At 32.2% G+C, this 21,518-nt stretch overlaps 1 protein-coding gene across 3 annotated transcripts in view; it reads left to right on the top strand.

Moving 5' to 3' along the window:
* Positions 1-21,518, top strand: part of LOC107449901 (papilin) — a 54,110-nt gene that overhangs the window by 9,939 nt on the left and 22,653 nt on the right. For all 3 annotated transcript variants that reach the window (XM_087153292.1, XM_087153294.1, XM_087153293.1), the window contains exons 4-6: positions 2,083-2,186; positions 4,412-4,633; positions 8,025-8,072. In XM_087153292.1, the coding sequence (XP_087009418.1) occupies positions 2,083-2,186; positions 4,412-4,633; positions 8,025-8,072 (374 nt within the window). The remainder of the gene's footprint in view (positions 1-2,082; positions 2,187-4,411; positions 4,634-8,024; positions 8,073-21,518) is intronic.

Below are 21,518 nucleotides of genomic sequence, written 5' to 3'. Positions count from 1 at the left end.
GTGTTTCTAATAATCTTGGGTTCACCGGTCACCCGTGATCCTCGTGGCATTCAACGTGTTAATTAACAAAATTATCAAGAACATAGCTTGCACAAAATTTATCACAATAATTTGTAAAACTTTTCATAAAATGCAAATTAACATAATTTCATAATTTATATCACTATGTAATTCTTATATGCATTTCAATGGTCTTCGAAAAATACCTTCCTAGAAATAATAGTAGTATTTAATAAGACAATAATACTTCTAATCAGAACTGTAATAAGATTTTTTAAAATAAAAATAAACTAAAAGGCTAAAAATAAACATTTTTAAAACTAATTAAGTTTAAGAAGAAAAATATGACAAACAGTGATGGAAGAACTATTTTCTGCTTAAAAAATATGATCTTTTTTGTACTTTACCAATAATATTTTTCACAGTCTTACTTAACTCTGACTATATAAAAGACTCATATGAACAATGAGTCAACTAAATAATTTTAAAAAATATTTTCCTCACCTTCATGTTTATACTTGACCTTTTTATCTTATTTTATAACTAGTACATTTCCAGTTTCATCTAAAAATCAAATAAGATAGATAAAATTATAAACTCATGAAACTTTACCGTTTTGTGCACCTCGAAATTCGCAAATATGAAGTTGCTCCTCTATTCTGTCGTGTGATTGAAAGAGCAACTTGTGCTTCGCAATAGAATTTTAAAAACAGCGCAAGTGCTACACAATAGTTTCGAGAAAAGTGTACTGAGGAAAAGGTATGGTCAAAACTACCAGAAAATGGTAACAATTACCATATTTTTGGTTCCATGAGAACACCAAAAAGCTCAGTAGTTTTTACCAACGTTCTTTGGTAATGATTTTGGTAAAATTAACAATAAAATATGGCTAATATATGTGATAAAATTTGATAAATGTGACAAAATTTGATAACTTTATCATGATACCTCAGAGCACGATATAAAAACCATTAAGTAAACTTAACCATTCGGTTATAATTACTTTTCAGTTTTGTATTTTTTATTAAATGTGTGGTAATAAGAACTATAATTTTGGAGATCTGAATTCCTGCTAAATCATTACCATGAGCAGAAAAATTGCCAAATGAATTGTTTAAATACTAGTTTTAATCACGGTAAAAAAGTCACTATATAAATTATGTGTTTTACCAGCAATGTCATTACCATACAGTACGGTATTTTACCAGAATTTTTTTCTCCGTGAGAGTTGGCAACCATTTTCTTTTTACTGCTTAATGATATGAACGCTGAAACGGAATTTCAAAAAAACTGATAAAACAAAATTTACTTTTGAAAGAAAAAAATTTGCAATAGGTAATTTATCATACAATAATGTCAAATATATAAAACTCTCATTTTCGAATATTTTGTCGTTTACATTGATTTTTCTCTTGCTCAGAAATATTCATGTGAGACTTTCATTTCAAATATACTTTCGAGTAAAATTTCTTTTTATATTGTATAAAAATCTTATCAAATATGCATAAAAATAGTCATAATGGTTATATAAATAATTATTATATAATTTGTATGAAAATAGTTCATAGCCAACCTATTATTTTAATACAATTAAATTCTGTTCTTAAGAAAATAAATATACGAAATAAACCAACTTACATGTTATTGTCACACAATATTTAAAATAATATAAAATTATCATATATATAAAAATACAAAAAAACACAAAGAAAATTAATTTTATTTTCCGGATTTTTGTAAAACATTTTTTAAATTTTTTGTCCTTTTTTTCGGAAATTACTTTTTCTTCCGACTTTTATTGCTTTATTTTTATTATTATTTTTATTATTTTTCCATTTTTTCATTGTTCTGTAATTTTTCCCTTGTTTTCTCTACATTTTGAACTTATATATATACATATATAATGTAAAATAATCATTCTCAACCAAATATGATTTAAAAAATTTTATATTTATAAGCTTTATATTTAAATTTAAATGTCTCAATGTGGAGAGAAAAAACTTTTGTGTAATGATGCATATTTATTCAATTATAAGTTTCTATTAACATAATGTACACTTGATTTGGTTAATTGTTTTCCAGCAATCAACATTGTATTCGGCCTATAAAAGGAAAACTATCAACAGTGCAAGAGCCACCAGGAATGTTGACTTTACGATACACAACATACTCTACTCATGTCGAAGGTAATAATTTTTCATAAAAATTACATGTTTCAAAAACCAACTAGTGTGTAAATAACAGTCTAAAAGAAAATGTAACTAGATTCAGTCAACTCTAACTGATATTTAGCTTTGATTTGGTTTTGTAATTTAATTTATATTTGGTTATGTAATTTTAAATTAAAATTATCTTTTCTTGAAAACCCCAGATAAATATTTAATTGTTTGATCTCTTATCCTCATATTTATGAGCATTGCTTAATCTAAACCTGTGTAGTATTTTTGACCCACTCATTTTATTTTGCTTCTCAGTACGAGTCACAATTTCAGAAAAAAAAATGGTTTTGCTTACCTTATTTCACGTTAGCAATAACTTTTACTTTTGAAATTGCACTACGAGCTTCGGCTTCGAGTTGAGGAAACATTTTCGTCATATATTTGAGCGTTTGCATTTCGTCATAAATCACGTGATTTCGTGACGAAATTATTCTCAAAGTTAACGAAATACGACTCGAAGGATTGCTGAATCGTCAAAGGTGAGCATTTTATTTCTGGGAGTGTAAAAAAAATTACAAATGCGATCAATATTGGCCATTTAAATAAGCCTTTTCTGATCAAATACCTTAAACAAACTTAATTACCATAAAAAAAACTCTTGCTTGTACAATAATTGACTCAATTGTTATTTCATCAAATCACCAAAACCAACTCGACATAAATGAACTTCATAGACCAGACAACATTTTTTTCCCTTATTCTTTATAATCCTAGCTTACTTAACGAATCCAAATTTTTTCCATTTTTTGCTCACAGCAGAAATATTACTTCTATTATCCCGGATGACTGAAGAATCTTTAAGTATAAGATCACAAACTCCATTATTTCAACTCACATATTTTGTTTGGAAAAATGGAGTAGGCTTAAGAGGTTTGAAAGGCTGTAATAGGATCCACTAATTATTTCTTAAAAGTCATTTGCCTGTCGTCCATGGGCTTTACTTAATTTTCTCATGTGATTTACAACAGCTGAAAGGATGGATTTTATTAACTTATCCAATCGAATTTCTTAGAGTTAAGTGCATTTTGTGATAATTAAAGCTCTATCTCATTAGGGGGCAGTGCTGGCTAAAACGATCGAATTAAATTTGTTAATATTGCTGTAAGTGGATTGTGATAAAAGTTAAGCAATCTACTCTAATGCCCTTCTAATTATTTTAGCTGAGAAATAATGACGATTTATAACATCAACATGTTAAAGGAATTTTTGAAGCGTTTATTTAAAATTACATTCTATAGAATATTTTTCTTGCATCTTTTAACTATAACTTATTTGTGCTGAAACCAAATGTTACGGAATAGGAATGGTTTACTCAATAATATGTTAAATATTTTTTTATTAAAAATAATTATAAATAATGTTATCTTTTTATTATAAATAATAACATAAATTATACTTTTCTCCATTTAAAAATAATACTATTTCTTAAAATTATGGTAAAACTCTTGCTACACAGCAATCTGTTAACCAAACGAAAAGTATCATCATCTGCTTTGTTTCATTAAAAATAATACTTTAAAGCAAAAAAAGATCGGAATTTTATGAGCAAATGATTCCAGGTAGGTTAAATGAATAATTCCAGTAAACTAAAATGGAAAAATGTGGTTAATGATTTAAAAACTTTATTTGCTTCACGCAAATTATGTAGTTATCAGCTTTAAAAAAATGCTATAAATCCTAGATGGCAGCACATGGCTGGAATCTTTGACATGAATTCAATTTCGATCATACCAAAATTCTTTTTCTCCTGTCACATCAACTCATCTTAATACCCTGAAATCTTGTTTCACTCTTACGAATACCAATTTTCTTGTTAACCACATGAGGTGACTGGTGCACGTTAAATCCATCGAGTCACAAAGTCTTCCATGTTCCCATAATAAATCAATACCTCTGGGGGTACTGAAGTGGAGATTGATCGTTCTCTGGTTCTCATCAAAATTACCACCTGTGTATGAATGAATGGATGTATGAATGGGTCCGTTCTATAAACGGGCGTGATGTATGGGTGTGGCAATAGTCGAATTCTTGGACAAAGATGGCCTCACTGAAAAATCAAGAACAATCGCACCCCTTGCCTTAATGCTCTATGACAACAACAACATTCGAAGTTTTATAAAATGTGAAACATTTAAAATAATTTTTTAACAATAAAAAGTGTATCGTATACTCTTATTTTATTTATATTTCAGAAAATGTCCGAGTCCTTTTTACAGACTATTCCTCTGTAGCTGTGGTGTATTCTTGTATGCATCATATTCATACCGATAAAGAAATATGTCACAATGCGGGACTATTTGGTGCCATATGGACGAGAAAACCTCATGTAGATGTCGAAGTATTCGATAAAGCAGCCAGCTATCTCGAAATGGCCTGTGTTCACAAAACTAGTCTTCATGTAAGGAATTTAATAGGTAAATATATCAAATTAATTTTTTCATGCTATAAAAAAGCTGTTCAGAACTAATGCTCCATGCTTAGAATACCTCAACTTAATTAAATTTTGATCGGTTTTGACTAGTTATTTAATTCCCTTCTTAAAACTACAGGGTGTAATGCACATTGTTGACTGGGTGTATCACAAAAAAAAATTACGAAATTCATAAATCGTCATAATATTCATTCATTATTCATAAGCCGATGAATAGTTATCACTGTGCACAGCCATACATCATAACTAACAAGGGAAACTAGGGAAGTGTGACTCGCCAATTTTGAAATAAACTAGTGGGATGTATGCCTTATGAGGAATAATTTTAGGGTGCAACATTCGTTTCGGCCCATAGAAGGTCTTGTGAGAGAGAAAAAATAATTCAATATATGGAAAAATCAGTATTTTATTACTTCAATGCAGACTATTAGTTATTGTAATTGTCTCATACTCCAATTAATTTGTAATTAATTGGATAATTAATTACTTTTACGTACTATATAATGCATATTTATTGTTAAAATTGATTTTGAAAATTTTATGTATCTGCAGTTTTTCAGAAAAACCTGTTAGGTTAATTTGAAAAAAAAAAAATTGACATCAAATTTTTGTAATTTTTTTTTTCAAAAAACTTTCCAAATTAATTGGAGTATGTAATTGCAAATCAATTAATTAATTAATAATTTCTGATTAATTTATTAATTAAAAAATTAATTAATTATCCAATTAATTACAAATTAATTGGAGTATGAGACAATTACAATAACTAATAGTCTGCATTGAACTAATAAAATACCGATTTTTCCATATATTGAATTATTTTTTATCTTTCACAAGACCTTCTATGGGCCGAAACGAATGTTGCCCCCTAAAATTATTCCTCATAAGGCATACATCCCACTAGTTTATTTCAAAATTGGCGAGTCACACTTCCCTAGTTTCCCTTGTAAGCTAAACTCACTGGCGCGTCAGCCCATCGAGCCCACCTCAGTTTTCTTGATCTTGGGCTCTGGGGTGCAAGAGCAGATGTTCCGGTTAGGTGGTCAGCCGAATGCGAAACCCCCAGTGTTTATTTCCCAAGCATGCTTGGTATTCATTTCATCGACCCACTGAAGGGATGAAAGGCTGAGTCAACCTTGCCCGACCCGAGGATCGAACCCAGTACCTGTGACACGGGAGCTCGAAGCGCTACCATTCAGCCACCGGGCGTCATACATCACAACTAATTTAATCAAATTAAAGAATATCTAGATCTTTTCTGAATCAAAAGCGTAAACTTCAATTTTTGTTGACGTAAATATTAAGGAGTTTTTACAAATTTATGCTAGATTCTGTATTCTTCCGTACTTCCGTACGTAGATCATTTGTATCTTTACCTTTTGTTGGCGTGGCTACAAGTACGCTGTTTAACCCCTTCCCTCTCGCTCCCGTGAAAATGACGGAGTGAGGTTTCGCCCTCTATTTCTCGCTCCCATGATATTGACGAGCTGGAGTGTTCAGTAATAATGCACCAATAAGAATAAAACTAGTTCATTTCTTTTGCCCGGAAAGCATTTTATCTCTCATTTTACACACCAGATGGCAGTACCAGGATATTTTTAAGGTAATTCAAGATAGTAAGTTTATTTTAAACTAGATGTCAGCACGAATCAAATACGTGTATTTGTGATTGGATAAAAAAATGGGCACTTTTATGACCATTTTCTTAAAAATTAACCGATCGTTAAGGGATTAAAGCAGTTTAATGTTGTTTTCTGTTTAAGCCTAACTTCGAATAAACAACAAGGAGGACAGGTTACAGAAAAATCAAAAAGAACGTCGACGCAAAATGAAGATGGGGGTTTCATGGTTACAAAGCGTTAAAATGAATCGTTTGATTTTATAACAATTTGTAAATTTGTTATAAAAGAAAAATAATAAATTTTATAAGTTTTATTTTAAAATTATGGTTGTCTAATTGCACTAGGTTCTGAAGAAAGTATGCATTTTTTCGTTATTTTAAAATTTTATTTATTTCATTTGCTTGTTTTATTTATTTATTTTACTTCTTTGCTTTATTTATTCATTTTATTTGTTTTAACTATGCAATTTAAGTTGGAAGAAATTTCTTTCAAAACATCCATGTTCATTATAACAGTTTGTTCTGATTTTGCAGTCAATAATGATATTTCACTATTTTCAACTTTTTGCAAAATCTCTTATTTTCATTCACGCAAATTCCATATTTTTTTCCTGGGGCATGCGAATTTTGACAGAACTGACGCATGCGCAATTACTTCAAACCTTAATTCAGGAGGGAAACGATTGTAACGTATAAGTACGAAATCTCTCTATTGATGAAACTTTAATCCCATTCGTAAATGCTTTGAAATTTGGTAAAAGAAAAAAAATTTGGTAAATATGTGACCACAGTGACATATTTTATCGACTTGAAATTTCGAATTTCGAAAAAAAATGAGAACCTCCCTAATATATTTGTGATTGAAACTTATATATATAGGGGTTAGAAACTAAGAATTGTATAGTAATTATTTTAATTAAAAGTTTACAATAAACTAATTTTGCATTATTATAGCGTTATAAATTACAAGTTAAAACCTTTTTCAAATATACAGTTTAAACAATATGGGATTTTTTTATTTATGGCTGGATAATAGCGGTACGAGTTCTAGTGTCAAAACATTTAAGTATAAAAGGAAATAATAAAATAAAAATTTCTTGTATTTTTTTATTTGATCAATGTGAAAAAATGCGGCTGGGTGGCGCAGTTGGTTTGTGGTCAGCCTTCTGAACCCAAGTCTGCGGGTTCGATCCCCGGCCCAGACACCGGATTTTCGGGATGCAGAAAATCCTCAGCGGCCATGTCGTATGATTATGCGGCATGTAAAAGATCCCTGGAGTGCCTTATTGGCTCTTGGCATCTCCGGCAAATTCCTAGTGCACTTTAGCATCCAAATAGAGTCTCGGTGCTGCCATCTACTGTGGCAGAAACTAGACGTCCAAATTACATGGTCAACGGTATCTCACCCATTGTGGTTGTCCTGAAAGAGTGGATACCAATTCTGGAGAACGCACTAGGTCTGCTCATCGGGAAGATAGATTGAGCAGCTCATAGGGGGAAAAAATTTAAAATTTGAAAAAATTATCTTAGTTTTCAATGCTTATTTCTAAACCATATAAAAGTATAGGGGGTGGAGTATTAAATTATATAAAGGTGAAAATTGCAAGCTAAAAAAGATCTGCATAAGCAGTTCTGGGGATTGGCGAGCTATAGCGAGCAGGAGGATGGAAACTTCTAATATCAAAAGAGAAATAATAAATCATGGTTAATTGAATTTTGCATTTTTATAATTTTTCTTTTTTTTCTCTTTTAGGTCCATGCAAGGTTGAGCAATGGGATACCCGAATTGATGACTTTCCAGGTATTTAAATAATTAATTTCCAACTCGATATTTTGTGCTTCTTAAATAACAAAAAATCGTGATGATAATACGAAGGTCACTTTTAAGGTCGTTGGGAAAGTAATTTGAGTTTTAATGAAAATGAAAAACGTTTTATTTTAATAGTGAATAAATATTTTATTAAATTATCCTTTCTGGTTCAATACTTTTGTAATCTTTTTGGTCGTAGCATGATTCTACGCTCATTAAATTTTTGTTCCCTTGCTGATAAAAAAGGATCGAGGGGATTTTTGACCTCCTGATTTGAAGAAAATGTTTTAAAGTCTACAAAATTTCGTGAGACCAAACAAATATAGTAGACAGTCCATTTCCCGCCACGCCACTCATGATGCTTTTAAAAAACGGATCATTTATTTGATGTTCTAGAAGCAAATTACGGATGTCAACGAGACCTCACAAATTTCCTTCCGTAAGAGCATAAAGAACAAATACGCCCTTTTTAATTTTATTTTATGTCCGTCATTGAACAGCTGACCCAATTCTTTTAGTTTTACGACTACTAATGTTCAACTACATAGCCTTGTAATTTTGAACCCAATCCAGAGGACAAGGGAACACCTGGATGAAGTATTAGGAGAAATTTGCCTTCGTGGATGACTTTTTGATGGAACTGACCAGCATTTGATTTGGCACTATATTACCGTCAATACGTCTTCTGCGTACGCATTGAATATTTTTTTTTCTCGCTTGGCCAGCATTATTACCTTTTTGATAGTAAAAAGGTAAAATATTCCTAAAATGCTGCTTTTCACTTAGCAAATATGATCCCATGAATTTTTTTATAAATTGTAAATATTTTTTTATTATTGCTGAAGCATAATTTGTTATTCAAAACATATTTTAAATTTTCTTTAAAAATATAATTAGTTATCTTATTTCATTAAAAAAAAATTATAAAAAGTTGGAACTTAAGAAACGGCAAAAAAAAAACATTATTACTAGAATCGTTACCTTAAAAAATAGTGTTTTTTTCCTCTTATTTGTAAGATTTTTTTTTAAATAAAACATATCAAATTACTTTTAATGCAAATTATTCTTTTAGAGAGGAAAGGTAACTCTACGACGAATATATTACAGCACATATCAATGAACAATAAATAACTTTACCAAAAGTGTGTGTTAGCGAATTTATAATATCAAGGCAATTAAATTCCATATTACTATCACAAACTATTATTAATAGGAAAATAATAACTATATTTATGATATCCAACTTGAACGAACCATAATTTAAATTAAATTCATGTCATGCTGATATATGCATAAAATTTTTTCCTAACAATTATAAACTAGATTATTATCTTATTTAATCCTTTTCTCGGTAAAAAAAATCATTAATATAATCAGTTATCTTTTAATACCACAACCTTGAATTTAATGCAGAATAAAATCTATTTTTACCACGTTTATATAAACTTGCCTTCGTGTATGTCTGTCCGGGTGGAATTTTGTAATCGATTTTAAACTAACTTCCCGACTAGCTACAGACTTCAAATTTGGCACATAGTTCAGAATTGGATGACAATGCATGAAAATGAAGAGAAAAAAGACATACAAAGTAAAATAAAATTAAAATTTTAAAAAAATAATTATTTTCGAGATTGTCTTTTGTTGTCGATTCCATTATTTCAAATTAGTAATACGTGTCAGGTGAAAAGATTTTTATTGTCGGAGTATTTTTATTGGCTGAAAAATCACGTGGCAGGATCCAGTTTTTCCTCATTCATTTCCAGATTGTTTGGGTTGTCATCAGCATAAAACTAATGAAAGTCGTAAAGGTATTCGCGATCGCAACGAACTATAGGGGGCGTTGTTGTATGAGACGCTTACCTGCGATTTCCATATGAACCGTCATTCAGTTACTCTGGAGACGTCGTTAATGTAGCGTGTAGCATTGCAACGTTCCTTCTTTAATGTGTCTTATTAAATTTAAAAAAGAAAAATGCTTGATCTTCTTTCTTGTACAACCGAAAACAAAATGGTATCTCTTTTTATTAGAGAAGGAATATCCAAAACACATCGGTAAAATATTTGTACATTAACAGAAAAAAATATGTATATTCTTATAAGAGTTAAAACGTAATGCCCGAGAAATAGTATTACTAAATTTAATGATATAACATGAAAGGCCCATTTAAACTTTACATTCTATAGTTTTAAGAATCATATTAGTTCAAAAATTAAAATGAACAAAAAGTATACATAAGCCTCATAATTTTATGAAATTTAATTTTGTAAACAACGTTTTTTGACAACAATTTTTATCAAAAAATTTCAAGTTTCAATAAAAATCATTATTTAGAAACTAAGAAACGTAAAATAAAGACGGAACAAAAACAAAAAAAAAAAACAAAAAAAAAAAAAAAACAATTCTTTTTTGTCGCCATTTTTAGTGCTACGAATATTCGTCTTTGGGATTTGCCAAAAACAAAACAAGATGCAATTTTATTTTTTCAGGAGGGAAATATTTTACCGAAAAAAACGAAAATGTACCAATTCCCACAACATAAAACTTTATCTTGGCAAACGTACGTTTTGGAAATGTTATTTCATTTGGAATCTTATTCATCAGAGTTCATATGGCGATATGATTGTTTTGAATCTATGCTAAACTCTATATCGGCTCATTTTCCACCGAAATCCAACTAACTATTTTGATTTTAAATAAAGTGTTTTATTTTATGAACTGTCGCAAAAATTTTAAGTGTAGATTGGCGGCACTTAAAAACCGCCAAATCTGTAGCGGCGGTGGCGTTAATACGCCGTAAGTACCGAATTTTTATTCCATACTTTTCTGAATCATATTATTTCAAACATTGGAATATACAAGAAATATACATAAACACATAATGTTATACCATTTAATTTTTCAAAAGTATTTTGAGAACAATTTTTATCAAAAATTATAAACTAAAAAACGGAAAATAAAGAATTCTTAGGATAAAAAAAACGATTTTAAGAATTATTAACATTGAAATAAAAACTTTCATATTGTTTCTTTTTTTATTATTCTTATCAGATCTTTTTTTATTATTCTTAATCAGACGTAAAAAACCATTCTGTAGAGAACCATCCTCAAATGAAAAAAAAAAATATTTACAAGCAAATTTTTTATTGTAAAAATCATTGCACTTACCTGATTTATAATTCCCGGAGAATTCCAAAATGATAAGTTCCTTGTTTGAAAACTTTATTCTCAAATAAAAGATACATAGTTTATCCCTTCAATTACTTTTAGATAACATACTACACAGCAAAATTTTATAATTGATATGAATTTGAATATGTAGCTAAAAACAGAATAGCTGAATTCTAGTTGAACTTATTCTTACAAAATTAAAAAAAACTTACCAAGAAAACGATTTAAATTAATTAAGAATCAGCACAAATGGCACTATTTCAAGTAACTTGGATAATTTTTTATTGTTGTTTTCCGAATTATATGGATACAGAAATATATAGTATTCTATAACGAAGAAGAATATGCTATAACTATTACAATTCTGTATGTTCTGAATTCATATTTATTCACTGGAATGACGAAAGCAATGTTGACTTCACTTTAATTCGTAATGAATTGAAGACAGAAGAAATGCATTTTACCTTAATACACACATCTGTAACAGTATCCGAAATCGGAAGTCATCAGTTGCAAGTTTGTTGATAATAGAAATTAAATATTATTGAGGAATTTTTCTTCAAATGTTGGGCGTGTTCTGTTCCTGAAAGATTTACTAATATTCTGGAGATTTTTTTCAAGTTCTTCGGCCTTTTCCTTAGGGAAATTTTGTTTCTTATTTGCTGCTAAAAAATGGCGTCTGATTCAGTCAATGACTTTGATGGAACTAAATGAAAACGTGATTGTTATAAATCGAGCATGCTATCAGCGAGCCTCACGCTATTTTATTTTATCTTGTAGAGTTGCACTTTCGTAATCTGGCAACTTCCATTCTTTTGTATATTTGAGTTTATTTTTTTCTAATCGTTCTTTTCCTTTTTATTTCTAAGTTCATATTAAATACTATTTAAAATAGCTGTCACCTTTATTTTGCTAACATTTACAACAGGTTATGGGCTATTAGCAACGTTTTACTGCGTGGATAGCTGTTTTTGACGACGTGTATGAACTTTTGTACGCCAAATCGTGAGTAGTACTTCGTTTTTCATTAACGTTAGTGGTGAAGTGATTGCTCATTTTTGTGGATTAACAGTTTGGCGATGGATGGAAAGAACTTTATACAGTGCACGAAGTTGGAAGGTGCGTCCAACTGGACTGACTGGAAATTAGAAATCAACTCTTTATTCGTCCTAAATAATTGTGTTGGAATTCTGGATGGCTCAGTTGTAGAACCGTCGGTACCTGTGAAAGACGCCAGTGCCGAAGCGGTCAGTGAGTACAACAAAGCGCTCGTATCCTACACAAAGACGAATGCAAAAGCCGCAATAATTATTCGATCAAATGTGTCGGCGGATATTTTAAATTTAATTCGTATGCATGGTAACTCTGCACAGGAAATATGGAAGGAGTTGCTGAACAACTTCGACGAAGTGTCGAGTGTAAAATTGGATACTCTCCTTCAACAATTTTTCACTTTCAAAATAGAGAAGGATGAAGACGTAATGAAATCTCTCGCACGTTTGCGTACGTTATGGGTCGACTTGCAACGGGAACAGGAGGCGAGCGGCGAAGGAAAGTTGCCTCAAAATCTGCTCATGCCGCGCATATTATCGATTCTTCCGGATGACGAATATAGGGAGTTCAAGTCACAATGGGACTCGATACCAAAAGCCGAAAAGTCAACCGAGAGACTGATAGAACAAATAAAGATGCGTCTTCAAAGGCAAAGTGTATGCATGAAAGAAGATGCTACAACAGCTTTTGTAACAAGCGGTGCAAGGTACAGTGCCAACGAAGAGAAGAAATGGAGGAAGGGGACAAGGTCCCAGATGGCGAGAAAATCTCAACCTTCAACAGCTACAGGTATGAAACTTAGTAAGGCCAATGATGGTGCGAAAAGCTTTCGTGGCAACTGCTTTAGGTGCAATAGGCCAGGGCACATGGGAAAATTTTGTCCTGATTTTCCAGACAAGCCGAAGATGTCGGGTAATAAAACCGAAACTTTTCTTACTCATTGTAGTGCTTTTATTTGCCAAAATGACAGTAACCGAAATGTGTGGCTCAAAGACGATGGAGCTACAGCACACATCACAAATTCAGCCGAATATTTCAAGACGTATCGTCATTTTGACAAGCCAGTAGAAATCGTAGTTGGTAACAAACAGACAATACCAGCGTATGGCTGCGGAGAAATTGACATGTGCGCAACTGTTGGAACCCTGCAAAAGTCTATTGAGCTCAGTGATGTATTGTATGCACCAGATATCAGCAAAAATTTACTATCAGCGTCAAAGGCCATGAAACGAGGAATCTCAAACTTCGGAGATTCAGATGACATGGTTTGTCGTTTCTTTCGTAAAGAAAACCCGGAAAATATACTTTTAGAAGCTACATGTTCATCAAGTGGACTTTTTGAATTACGTGCAAAACCGGTCAAGCCAGAAGGAGGTTCTGCTGCTTCAGCTTACCTAGTCGATGATGACGTAACAACACCTTACCAAGATACAACAATGGTGACAACGACAAAGTTGACATTATCAGTTTGGCACAGAAGACTCGGGCATCAGGGAGTACAATATGTGAAACAGTACTTACGCCAAAATGGTATAGATTTCCTCGATGATGGACTCTTTTGTGAACCTTGCAGGTATGGTAAACAGTGCCGACGGACTTTCAAATCAAAACGATTTAAAACGAAGGAGTCAGGTGAGATCATACATGCAGATTTACTCGAATCGCCAGTTTTATCAAGAGGAGGAAAGAAGTACATGCTAGTAATTAAAGATGATTATTCAAAATTTCGAAATGTAGAATTTCTGAGACACAAAGATGAAGCTGTTGATAAAGTTAGATCGTTTCTTACTCGGGCTAATAAAGACGGCATAAATGTGAAAGAACTGGTTACAGACGGCGGTCGTGAGTTCGAAAATGCTAAGATGGCTAAACTGACTGATGATGAAGGCATCAAGTTAAGAATCACTATGCCGTACACACCAGAACAAAATGGTGCAGTTGAGAGAGAAAACCGCACAATAATGGACTCAGTTCGTACTATGCTCAAAGATACAGGCTTACCACAGTTTTTATGGGCAGAAGCAGCATCGACGGCTGTCTACATTCTTAATCGAACTGGACCAAGTAAGATCACAGGAAAATCTCCATTCGAAGTATGGTTCGGACGCAAGCCGAAAATCGACAAGTTTCGAATTTTTGGATCAACTGCTTTTGTACATGTACCGAATGCCAAGAGAAGTAAACTGGACGACAAGGCTGTTAAGGGATATTTGGTTGGATATTGTGATTATGATGGCTATCGTGTCTTCATACCATCAAAGAATGACACAATCAAGAGTGCCAATGTGGTGTTCAACGAGCAGCAGATAGGTCCCACTTCCTTGTCTTCAGAACCGACTTCTAGTGCCAGTACTAGTACATCAACTGGTATGCAGTTTGAAATTTCAGGCAATTCCGACGGTACTAACTTGCAGGAGGGTGAAAATCTTCGCAATGTAGAAGATGAACTATCACAGATGACGACGTATGGATTGCGTGACCGATCAACTACACGCCGCCCACCCAGATTTAACGACTATGAAGTCTACAGCAGCATCCTGAATTTGACAGAACCCCAATCACATGAAGAAGCTATGAAGTCTTCGATGCATGTCAACTGGAAACGAGCCATGGACGAAGAGATGGCTTCGCAAAACAAGCACGGTACGTGGAAACTTGTTGAACCACCTGAAGGAAGAAAGATTCTTGCAAATCGCTGGGTTTACAAAGTGAAGACTAACCCAGACGGCTCTATCGAAAGATTTAAAGCTCGATTAGTCGCCAAAGGATATACGCAGACGAAAGATATCGACTACGGGGAGACTTTTAGCCCAGTGTGTCGCTACGACACTATTCGAGCTCTAATTGCAACAGCAGCTAAGGAGAAATTAAAATTATTTCAAATTGACGTGGAGACAGCTTTCCTTTATGGTGATTTAACTGAAGATATATACATGTATCAACCCGAAGGATATGATGACGGAAGCGGACGTATATGCAAGATGCTCCGACCTTTGTACGGTCTTAAACAAGCTGGTCGATGCTGGAATGCCAAGTTTACCGACGTGCTAAAGAAACATGGTATGACCCAAAGCAAATCGGACCACTGCCTCTTCACTTGTAAAGATTCGGGACACAAGATGCTGATGGCGATTTATGTTGATGATGGTATTGTCGCTGTACAAGACGAAGCATCATTCCTCACCTTTATGAACGAACTTAAGCAACATTTCAACCTTAGAGTGACAACGTTAAATTGTTTTCTTGGTCTACAAGTTGAACAGTTGAAGGACGGCTCAATCTTTTTGCACCAAGAAGCATTCACTAAAAAGATGCTAGAGCGTTTTGGGGATGCTACCAAAACATCACGCATTCCGGTGAAGAAGGCAAATCTGAAAGTTAAATATGAACTTCCGAATGCTGATGGGATGATAAAGATCAAGGAGGCAAATCCTCTTAGCAGTCACATTCCATATAGATCAGCAGTAGGTAGCTTTCTTTATTTAGCGATGGGAACCCGACCCGACATTGCTTATGCAGTAAGTTTAGTATCTCGTAAATTAGACAATCCCGCAGAAACAGATTGGGAAATTGTGCAGACTACATTCAGGTACCTTAGTACTACCGTTGCACATGGCATCGTATATAGCAATACAAATGATAGAAGCCTTACGTTGTTTAGTGATGCAGATAACAACAGTTGTGCTGAAACTCGAAGATCTCGCACAGGTGTGATATCTTTCTACGGTGGAGGTGCAATTACTTGGAGAAGTAAATTGCAGGAGGCTATATCTAATTCAACAACAGAAGCAGAGTTCATGGCAGCAGCGGATGCGACAAAAGATCTGTTATGGTTAAAGCGCCTGTTTGCTGAGATAGCCAACGACGTCTCATTACCAATCCTCCAGATTGATAATCAAAGTACCATCAAGTACATCAAAAATCCGATGTTTCACGCTCGCACTAAGCACATCGATCAACGATACAAGTTTGTTCAAGATGAGTTTTCTAAGGGACATTTTGAACTAGGCTATGTCAGAAGTGATGAGCAGCGAGCAGACATTCTGACGAAGGCACTTCCAGCACCTCAGTTTCATGCTCAAAAGACATTACTTGGTGTGACTGCAGTTCTTTGAGTGACAATATTGACTACAGACTGTTTTCATGCTCGAAGGAGGCTGTTATAAATCGAGCATGCTATCAGCGAGCCTCACGCTATTTTATTTTATCTTGTAGAGTTGCACTTTCGTAATCTGGCAACTTCCATTCTTTTGTATATTTGAGTTTATTTTTTTCTAATCGTTCTTTTCCTTTTTATTTCTAAGTTCATATTAAATACTATTTAAAACAGCTGTCACCTTTATTTTGCTAACATTTACAACAGTGATAAATTAATGTCAGATATTTACAGGCTCCCGCTAGACTGCGTACTCGAGCGTTGCGATCGCGAATTGTTTTTCTACAAAGATTTTTGTATCCCTAATTTAAAATAAAGTTCTATTATTTTAGTAGTGGTCTTGTAGTAGTCTTGACTACTCTTGACTAAGAAAAATAATCTAAATAAAAATATAAGGATTTTTAAAAACCACGTTTTTTGTAGTGAATAATAATAATTGAAAAGTAATAATTTTAAAAAAATATAAAATAAAAATTAAAAAAATTGTAATTTAAAATAAAAAAATTCAAAATAAAAAATATTTTTAAAAACCACGTTTTTGTAGTGGAGAATAATAATTAAAAAAAACTGAAAAACGTGGGGCGCATGAAATACATAACAGTACATATACACATTTTCTTACTCATACACATGCACAGTCACATATACATCCACATACATATGCATATACACAAACATACTCCGCATCCACATTCAGATACAATTGCAATTATAGATATACATACACATATTCTCAAGAGCACACATACAAACACTAATATAACATTACTGTTATGAACTTCATGCGCCCCACGTTTTTCGTTTTTCAATTTTTTTTTTAATTATTATTTTCCACTACAAAAACGTGGTTTTTAAAAATATTTTTTATTTTGATTTTTTTTTTATAGATTCTCTCTACATCTGCTTTACATAATAGCATAGAATTCGTAAGCTGCTATATAGTTGCTAATGTTTAGGATTCATTAAAATTCGTTATTATTTCTCACACTTTCTTTTCCGCCAACACATTTGAATACGTAAGGCTAAGAAAAAGAGCTTTGGCATTAAATTCACTCAATTAATAGTCAATGCATGAATTCCTTAACTTTTCTTTGCTATTTTAACGTATACATGTCAATCGCATTTTTGATTTCTAGATGGATGGTGGTGTCCTGTGGGGCTTAGCCCTGCAGCCACACTCTGCGGGCCATTTTCCGAATTTATAATTTGATAATCAGGGTCCGCGTTATGCATTCGCCACCTCACCAAAGCGATAAAATCATAAATTTGGAGAATAAAATTGTGTGTTTGGCTAAAGTATTGGCGAATGATTTTTTCCACTAGAAAGAAAAATATATATTTTACTTGATCCTCAAAATTAGGTCAAAATGTTCTTAAGAAATCAATATTTTTTTTATTCGATTACAGCAATTTTCGGTAGATGTGCCCCATAACCAATTAGAATTGGGTCCAAATAATATAAGCCTGAAACAAACTACAGTAAAATAGTTTTCTATATGGAAAAAATTAAGCATAATAGATTGTTAAGATTTGCATTTGGCGAAGACTTGCGAAAATTGGAGAATGCTTTTGATATTTGGCTAATTTATTGGCTAATTTACTGGCTAATAATTTGAAAACCTTATCACGGGCCCTGATAATGCATACTTATATTAAAAATTAAGGTTAATCCTTACTTTCATAAGTTCATAAGTTTCATAAGTTTAACATAAGTTCAAAAATAATATTTTTTAACATTTATCGGATTTGATTCTTCACTATATTTGTTTATTTTTACACTTTGGACAATAGAATATTTATACAAATGGATAATGGCGATTTCCTTCAATGATTCATCAACATTTTCCAATGATTCAACTACATTATCCCCAGGATAATTATTCTACTAATATTGCCTTTCCTCTGACTACATCTAACTAATAGTAATCATATAAATTCCTCATCAAATAGTAATTCTTTCTTCAGTCACCAAATTTTTCCATCATAACCAAATCTTTTCCTTGATAACCTATTATAAATTTGCTTCCATCTTTCCGAAATAAACTGTTCTTATGCATGGTGAGATTCCGCTATTTGATTACTTATAATAATAACGATTTCTTGCAATGATTCATCAATATTTTCCAATGATTCAACAACATTATCTCCAGGATAAATATTCTACAAATACTACCTTTCCTCCTACTATATCTAACTAATAGTAATCATCGAAATTCTTCATCAAATGGTAATTCGTTCGTCAATCACCAAATTTTTCCATCATAACCGAATCTTTTCCTTGATAACCTATTATAAATTTATATCTATCTTTCCGTAATAAGCTGTTCTTATGTATAGTGAGATTTCGTTAATTGATTACTTATAATAGCAACGTTTCAATCACTTTACAACTCTTCCAGAACCGAAGAGATTTACAAATTTAAAACCCTTTGTTCTGTAAAGCAAGATGTAAGCGTACAATTTGAAATAATGACAGTTTCAAAATTATAAGCGTTGTCAAAACTAATTTAAAGGATAAAAGAAACTTGTGTAATAAAATAAACCAACTTCAAGAATGCGATATATTTCGAGGCTTTTGATATTTTAACTGAAATCGATATGTTTTCTCAACATTTATTGACTTTAAATCCTTCTTTGATCTTTCTCTTAATTGAATTAAGAGATAAAAGTTGAAGAAAACGTCTCGATTCCAATTAGAAATTATTTACGTAATCTAGTTTCCTCCGTAATGGCTTGCCAGTTACTGGATACCCAGATCGGCGCAATATTGGCTTACAATGATTGAAAAATTACCATCAAACGACATATAAATTTATCAAATACTTTGCTAGGGTATTGATTTTCAAGATATATGTCGAGCAAACTTTTATTCGGTTATATATCTAATGGCGAATCTAAAGGGAGATGAAACACATAAAATAAATAGACTAAAACAAAAGAATGGATTTTCTTTTAAATACGAATTTTTTCGTTAATTGTTTCGCCATTGTAATATTTAAAATTAACAAACTCAAACACAGATCTGGGATTTAAATAACTTTTAATTATCTTGTTTATTTGTTAGACAAGAAAGAAGATCCGAACTATTTTTCAAAGAAATATTTCAGAATTTTTGTTGGCATTAAGTTAACAAATTCAAAGATTTATCTAAACTATAGATAATTTATTAATATTTAATGTTAATTAATTGTGAAATAGGTTCGGCTATACATCTATTTGAAAACTCTTTGGAAAGTGAAAAAATCAGATAAATAGACGAAAAACAATAACTGCTATTTTTCAAGAAATATTAGTATTTATTTTGCCTTTGTAGGAATTAGCTATCTGTAAATTAAAGATAATTAATGCATTTACGTATTTGCGTATATTTTACTGTTATATATCTAATAGATAATCTCGAGGCAAAATAATAAAATAAGTATACAGGAAAAATAGCTAAACTATTTTAATATTTGTTTTGTCATTGCAAGGTTTAACATTAACAAATTCAAATGCTTGCATTTTATATAATATTCATAGCAACAAAGAAACAATATAGTCGTCGTTTTAATGTCGTCATTAAAAGAGTCGTGTTTTAAAATTTCTTTTTCTCAGAAAATATTCAACCGATTTTACTTAAATTTTGTATTTTGCCATGCTAAATTAGATATTTAAAGGTGCAAAAAATTGTCTACCTTACCCGAAATTTTTTTGACCATTGTTAAATAAAATAATAAAAAATAATTAACATTTAGTAATAGTTATTTCTTACATGGATAAACGAATGTTATAAATGTGAAACCGAAAGTTTTCGATTCACTTAATAAATTCTCGGCATATGGGGAAATACCCAAAAAAATCAGAATAGCATTAAGGAGTTCAAACTTTGGACAGCCCTCTTGACCGAACTGTTGGAACCATATTTCTCAGATTTCAGGTACTCCCCATATTTTGGAATTCAGAATTCCGAATCCATCCAAAAAAAATTCTATTCTGATTTGTCTGAATTTATAATTTAAATTATCGTCTGTACTAATTAGTTAGCATATTAAAAGGCTGCCTTCTCGAACTATAAAGATTGAGTCCTTGAATGTTAAGATCTGATCATTAGGATCAAAAGTTATTCAGAATGGACAGTTTATTCTCTTGCACACTTTTCTACCACTTTCTCTCATTGGTGTTTTTCATATCTAACTTATATGACCAGACATTAATGAGTAATTACATGAAAGAAATTATTTATCCCACCTAATTTTATATTAAAAATCAAATATGTTATCTAAGCCTAAAAATTCTTTAATTTATTTACATTTTATGTACACCGAAGAGCCACCACATTATGACCACCCTCCATCTATTACAATTTCTCGCCCACGTTTTCATGGCTTCTCGCCCAGGAACAATGTTTTCGTGGGGCACATTAGGACTCATAATCCTCATAGAACAATCCCTGACGTCTGTAAGCTACTTGAACATAGTTGCAGACCAGGTTCACCCATTCATGGCAACAGTTTTTCCTGCGGGGGATGGTGTTTACCTACAGGATAATGCACCATATCATAAGGGTCGAGTCGTCATGGATTGGTTCGAGGAACATTCCAGTGACTGTAAAGTCATGTCTTGGCCCCCAAATTCACCTGACCTTAATCCAATAGAGCATTTGTGGTCCTACTTGGAAAACCAAATTCGTGCTGCCACACTACCCCCTCGCAATGTGAGGGAATTGCAGGACCAGTTGGTGTGCGCTTGGTACCAGATACCTCAGACTACCTATCAGCACCTTGTGGAATCAATGCCACTGCGGGTGCTAGCAGTTTTGAGGGCTAAAAGTGGTCCTACATGTTATTAGCAGAGTGGTCATAATGTAATGGTTCTTCGGTGTATACTTAATGTTAAATCGTTCATGTTGTGATTAATCAAAGGGTAAAAATATGATATAAATGCAAAGTATAGCCAAGATAGCAAGTAACCTTACAGCAAGCGGTGAATTTTCACTTTTATTTGGTTTACATAGAGAGGTTGAATAATTTATCCTTTTTTAAACTTTTAAGAAATATTAGTACTCCAAGCTTGTTTCGTT

This window comes from Parasteatoda tepidariorum, chromosome 10 (genome assembly GCF_982258835.1).
Source record: "Parasteatoda tepidariorum strain Cologne lab strain chromosome 10, Ptep-v5.0, whole genome shotgun sequence".
NCBI classification, from domain to species: domain Eukaryota; kingdom Metazoa; phylum Arthropoda; class Arachnida; order Araneae; family Theridiidae; genus Parasteatoda; species Parasteatoda tepidariorum.
The sequence above is the reverse complement of the archived record's forward strand: the minus strand, read 5'-3'. Positions and strand labels throughout refer to the sequence as shown.